Source organism: Vigna unguiculata, chromosome 9 (assembly GCF_004118075.2).
Source record: "Vigna unguiculata cultivar IT97K-499-35 chromosome 9, ASM411807v1, whole genome shotgun sequence".
Classification (NCBI taxonomy): domain Eukaryota; kingdom Viridiplantae; phylum Streptophyta; class Magnoliopsida; order Fabales; family Fabaceae; genus Vigna; species Vigna unguiculata.
In genome coordinates this window covers 35,250,472-35,256,707 of record NC_040287.1, presented here as the reverse complement: position 1 = coordinate 35,256,707, position 6,236 = coordinate 35,250,472, and the positions used below count along the sequence as shown (strand labels likewise).

The window sequence follows — 6,236 nt, the reverse complement described above, 5'->3', positions numbered from 1 at the left end:
GCAGAAAGACAAGTGAAAATCGTTTAAATTATATGATTTTGCAAACTTTAGATTTTTTTTTATTTGTATTCTTTTTCCTGGATTTTCAAAATATTTTAATGATCATTAATTCTAAAATTTTAAAATATTAATATAATGTATTTTTAATTCATCAACTCCAACCAATCTAAAAAAAAAGTGAAAAGTGTTAATTAGTTTCTTAAAAACATCCATTAAAAAGTAATTAATGTTTATTGATTTTATATTTTTAAATAGAAAATTAAAATAATTAAGCTCATTAATTAAAAAAATATAAATATATATAACAAATGTTATAAAAAAATATTCTTTGAAATTTTTAAGTAATAATTTTATGATACAAATAAGCACTTTAATTATTTAATTATTTTTTCTTTTACCTTTTAGATATTCTAACACTGTTTTTTTATTGACTTTTCTGTTAATTTAATTTTTTATGTTTAATTATATTTTAATTTTTAACAACATTAAAATATAATTATTTAATTATTTTTTTATTTTTTGTTGATAGACATTAAATAAAATATTAAACATAATTGTTCAATAATTATAAACATTTTTTTACTTTAAATAAAATAAAATTATATCAATGATTATTAGATTAAATTTCTTTTAATATAATGTATATTAATTATTCTTACCTTTAATTTTAAAGCATCAACAAAATCCATAAAAAAATGTGAACTTGATTTACGTGGATAGAAATGTAATTGTCTTCAGCTTGAGTTACTAGCAAAGCACTTTAGATTTTCATATTTGTCCGTTTTAGTTGAGTTTTTTGTATTGTCCTTGGAAGTATCAATGTTTGTGTGACAGTGGGAGCAATAAGAGGAAACAATCATATAATATTGGACCAACCAAACTCAACTACTTAAACATAGAAACATTCATATAATTTAAAGTCATTTTAACTATAATGTTTTATATGTCACCATCAATAAATTATTTATAGCTTAAAATCAGTTCAAACCTAATTCAAATGTCATCACCAATTAATCACAATAAATACTATAGTTTAGTAACATATAAAAAATCTAACTCCAACAATTTTTACTCCAACAATAAACTTCAAAACATATCATACATTTCAAAATGAAATCAAATAACTTAATGTAAAGGAATTAACTCTCATTACTTTGTAATCATTTAGGAAATAATTCAAAAGTTAGACAAATTACGAAAGTTTTAAAATGTTCAGAAGGAACTTAATATTAAATTAAACATATTAGTATATATCTAAATCCATATAAACTTGTTTATTTAGTTAAAATCTTACATAAATTTTGCATATAATAATAACAATAATAGTAATAATAGAAAAATAAATAAAAAAGTCATTTTTTGTTAAATGATAATCTAATGATTTTTGTTAACTAAAAAAATTACATTTTAAAAAAAGAATTTATAAATATGTATGTGTTAATTTAAATGTATTAATTATTACTATGATCAAAAAATTATTTTTAAATCTCAAATTAAATACTAACATATTCTTTTTTATCTTTAAAGGGTTATAATAAGGAGCGTTCAGATGTAAGGGAGATCCGAAAAAGATTTAAAAATTAAACTTTTTTATTTACTAATAAAATAATTTATTTAAAGTATATCATAATTTTATTTAAAAAAATATTTTTGAAATATTTTTTATGCAAAATTATATAGTAAATTCTTATAATTAATTTTATTTAATATTTTTTTAAAATATTAAGGCTAATATGTTAATAGCTAACTTTTTCTTTAAAAATATTATGATTTATTAAAAATGGTTGTTAAATCATTAAATATAACTTTTAATAGCAATAAAATTTAATAGTCACCGATAATAATTTAATTATATTTTATTTTCAAACATAATTTTCTAATTATTTTTATAAAAAGACATTAATTATAATTTGAGTTTGGAAGATTTTTTTTAAGGCCCAAAGCCTGAGTTTTTTTTTTCTGTCTAGAACATAAGTCGGCCATGTATATAGTTTTGACCATTATTTCATTTAAAATAAAATTCAAATTAAAATGAGTGAAAAAAAAACTAATAATTTGGAATACAAAGTTCTTTAAAAATGTAAAATTGTTGATAAGTAATCGATATTTAAAATTTTTTTACAATATTATATCATTCTGAGTTAAGGATATTAAAATAGGTCAATTTAATTCACTCTAACCAATCCGTTCTTGGTTCACCAAAAATGGACCAAACAAAGCTATCTATCACTAAAAAAGAGTCAAGAATTACAACTCGTCCTATCATAGGCCGAGCTAACAAATTGGTCCACCACTTTTTTTTAATTTTTATTTAATTTTTATATATATATATATATACACTTATAAATGAGTATTTAAAACATATTTAATCATATAAATATTTTCTAATTTTTTAATTGATTAATTGATATTTTTAATTAGATAAATAAAAATAAATTTTACATTTACATGTTAAATTAATTTTTTAATTATTTTTTAATTTAAGAAAATAAAAGAAAAATAAAAATAAGTTAGCGGACTAATAATAAACTAATCTAACTTTGATCCACAAATTTAATAGATTACACAAATCAAACCAAAACGAAGCAGAACGAACTAATGAGTTTAAAATTTAAATCCAATCTGCCCATGTTTCCGGAAAGGTAAGTTAATCCGTCTGTTCATTTTACCACCCATATTCCCTGTCATAAGGTTATTGATGAATTATTGTATTTTCTTTGTCATAAGGTTACCATGATTTATTGTATTTTCTTTGCAGATCATCTAATCATAAGGAAATGCAAAAAGTCCAATTAAGAATGTCAAATATATACGACGCGTGATTTTATCTTATCGTCACCTTTTTCATTCACGTACGGACAAAAAACCCGATAACTTTTCTTAGATTAGTGAAGGTAGTTATTTGGAGATCGTAATTAATCTTAATTTATTGATAAATTAAAGTCGGATCCAAAAGAGAAAGTACAATAATAACCATTATATATATATTTTTTGTAGTAACACATCATACATTAACTTTTAGTACAAACATAGTAAAATTGATTTGAATGAAACTTTTATGAAACCTTCGAGCGGGAATAAAAGGGTTGACGTAGTACGAACATTAAATTGTAGTGGGACAAAGATGGCATCCATTGACTCCTTTGTGACCACACCTTTTATAGACGAAACCACAACCAAACAGTCAAAGAACTCTACTATTTCACAACAACCAATAACCTAAAAAACATTCTCATTTTTCAATCATTTCCCAATTCAGACATGGCTGTTGCTGTTGCTTCCATGTCACTGCTCTTCTCTTTCTTCATCTTCTTCTCATGTTTAATCTCCCCATACAAGTAAGACACCATGCCCCAGAGCGATAGGAACAGAGAAACACCCTTCTCCGCCTGAAACTTCTCTTTGTAGAAAATAACCGCCAACACCTCCGTTATGGGTAGCAACACCGCAATTAAAACACCAGAAAACAAAGAAGATGCACAAAAAATAACCCCAACAGCTCCCAAGAAAAAAGCTTGCCATATTATTGCAGTGCCCACCAACACAGCGTAGTAATTAACTTCCCCGTGCTTGAAAGTTTTAGCTTCTCTCGGAATCACCTGCGATAAGTTCAGATCATTAATAATAACAAAATTAACTGTTTTATTGGGTAATATATTGTTAAGTATATACCTTAAAGTCGTTGTTAATGATCATGCCGATGAAGCAGAAGAGAGTGGCGGAGAAGCTCATCACCAACTGAATCTCCATGACAAGGGAATAGGTAATAGGTTGTTTGGTTTTTTTGTACACCAACTCCACCAAGGGTAACACCAAGCCGTACAATGCTGCAGCAATTGCTGTCATCACGAACCCCATGACGTAGTCCTTCATGGACTCGCCGTGGGGGCGGTCTCCCTTGGTGTGTAGCGCCAGAACGCCGGCGCCGGCGGTTAGCAAAACGACGGCGTTCACGGAGTACGAGGTGAACTTCTGGCCCACCAACAGGAACGCGAAGAGCGCGGTGAAGCCGAGTTGTGAGGCGATGATGAGTACTGACGTGGACACGGGGAGGCGCGCCACGCCGTAGGCATAGAGGTAGTCGTCGAGGCCGGTGATGACTCCGATGAAGACGGAGGCCGCGAGGAGAGGGGTTTTCATCGAGACCGGACTGGGTTTGGCCGTTCTCTCTGCCGCTGCCGCTGCGCGGCGGCGGAAGTAAGAGACGGCGAGGGGTAGTAGCATGAAGGGGAAGCCGGCTGTTTGGAGGAAGCTTGAAAGCCAGACGCGGTTGCCGCCACGGAGGAAGTAGAGACGCATAACGAGGGGGCCGCCGGCGGTTCCGACGGCAAGTAAGAGACAGTTTATTATGAGAAGAAGCCGTTTCATGGTTCTGTTTTTCTCTCCTTCGCTTCCTTCCGCCATAACTCTTCTTCTTCTCTAGTGTTGCCAATGATAGAACTTCTGATAGAACTTCTCCAACAATGTTACATATGTTGCATGCTTATGGATATGTTTTAGGGTGTTATATTAAGAAAAATGATTTTCTCATAATTTCGTGTTTTTAATATAATCAATGTCTTTTCTTAAATATTCCGTATTTTTTATTTTTTATTTTTTTTTCTGGACAAGTACGTACAACTACTGGAATAACTAACTTTCTAAATTATGGATCTGATTATTCATATTTTATGTAAAAATTGGATCAAAATTAATTTTTGTCTATAAAAAATGTCAGTATAGGTAATTCACTAAGTGTTATATATAAAATAAAAAATGTTATATCCGTATATATATAATTTATTATATCTTTTAGTGTTAATAAATATTTTTTAATGAAATTTATGAAATAAATAAGGATTAAATATATTTTTGGCCCTTCAAGTTTCAGTGAAATTTGGAATTAGTCCCTCTTTGAAATTTTATACCAATTTAGTCCTTCATCTTTAGAAATGTGTGGATTTAGTCCTTCTTATAAAATTTTGTTAAGTTTATTTGACGTTTCAAGCGCATTTCATGATAATATTTGAATTTTTTACACCGTTTGACACATTTTCGCTTCAATGTTAATTCAAATATTATCATAAAATGTGTTTAAAATGTCAAATAAACTTAACAAAATTTGGTAAGAAAGACTAAATCCATGCATTTCTAAAGATGAATGACTAAATTGGTATAAAGTTTCGAAGATAGACTAATCCCAAAATTTACTAAAAGTCGGAGGACCAAAAACATATTTAACCCAATAAATAAATATGTTGTAAATATTTGTATAATTATTGTCATGCTTATAATTTTATTTTTTCTTATAATTGTAAATAAATTACTTAATTTTACAGTTGAAAATGAAAATACAGATAGCTAGTATACTTTTTATAAATAGAAATATATTATATAATTATAATAAAATCAAATAAAAAACAAATGAAATATAATTATGTCAAATTCTTATATTTATTATTTTAAATTATGTTTAGATATAATAAAGAGTACTTGTTTGATTATAAACACCTCTAACAATATAATATTTCTTTGTCGATGATGAAATATTTTTTAGATTATGAGTTGTTGAACTCTTGTACAAGCTGAGCATAGAACAAATACAGGGAGTGAGCTTTAGAATGATTGAACATCAATAGAAGCATTTATTTTTCTTTTCTTTTATTTTGTACTGGAGTTGTGACCAATGGAAGAGTTTGCATGGGTAGAAATCTAGTTGTTTTGAGTTACACACAAAGTACTTTGAATGTTCATTATTTATCCTCTTTAGTTGACTGTTTTTTGGATGTGAATATATATATATATATATATATATATATATATATATATATATATATATATATATATATATATTTGCTTGTGAAAAAAAATGTCATGAAAAAAATAATAATCTCACAACTCTAAAGAGATAATTTAATTTTATAAAGGGTTAAATATGTTTTTGGTCCTTCAAGTTTAAGTGGATTTTGGAATTAGTCCATCTTCGAAACTTTATATCAATTTAGTCCTTAATCTTTAAAAATGCGTGAATTTAGTCCTTTTAGCAAAAAATTGTTAAGTTTATCTGACGTTTCAAGCGCATTTCATATAGTATTTGAATTGTTTGCACCGTTTGACACATTTTCGCTTCAATGTTAACTCAAATATTATGATAAAATGCGTTTAAAATGTCAAATAAACTTAACAAAATTTGGTAAGAAGGACTAAATCCATACATTTCTAAAGATGAAGGACTAAATTGGTATAAAGTTTCATAG

The 6,236-nt window shown here is 27.2% G+C and overlaps 1 protein-coding gene across 1 annotated transcript; it reads right to left on the bottom strand.

The window, feature by feature from the left end:
* Positions 1–2,962: 2,962 nt before the first annotated feature.
* Positions 2,963–4,488, bottom strand: LOC114162974 (purine permease 1-like). Its single transcript, XM_028047002.1, has 2 exons — positions 3,673–4,488; positions 2,963–3,599 (listed from the first exon to the last, which is right to left on the bottom strand). The coding sequence occupies exons 1-2, from the start codon at positions 4,402–4,404 to the stop codon at positions 3,240–3,242; spliced, it is 1,092 nt and encodes a 363-aa protein (XP_027902803.1). The 5' UTR covers positions 4,405–4,488; the 3' UTR covers positions 2,963–3,239.
* Between the last annotated feature and the right edge of the window lie 1,748 nt (positions 4,489–6,236).

Coding starts and splice junctions, on each gene's coding strand:
- LOC114162974 (XM_028047002.1), bottom strand. CDS start 4,404: ATGGCGGAAGGAAGCGAAGGAGAGAAAAACAGAACCATGAAACGGCTT. Junction 3,600..3,672: donor TCATTAACAACGACTTTAAG/GTATATACTTAA, acceptor AACTTATCGCAG/GTGATTCCGAGAGAAGCTAA.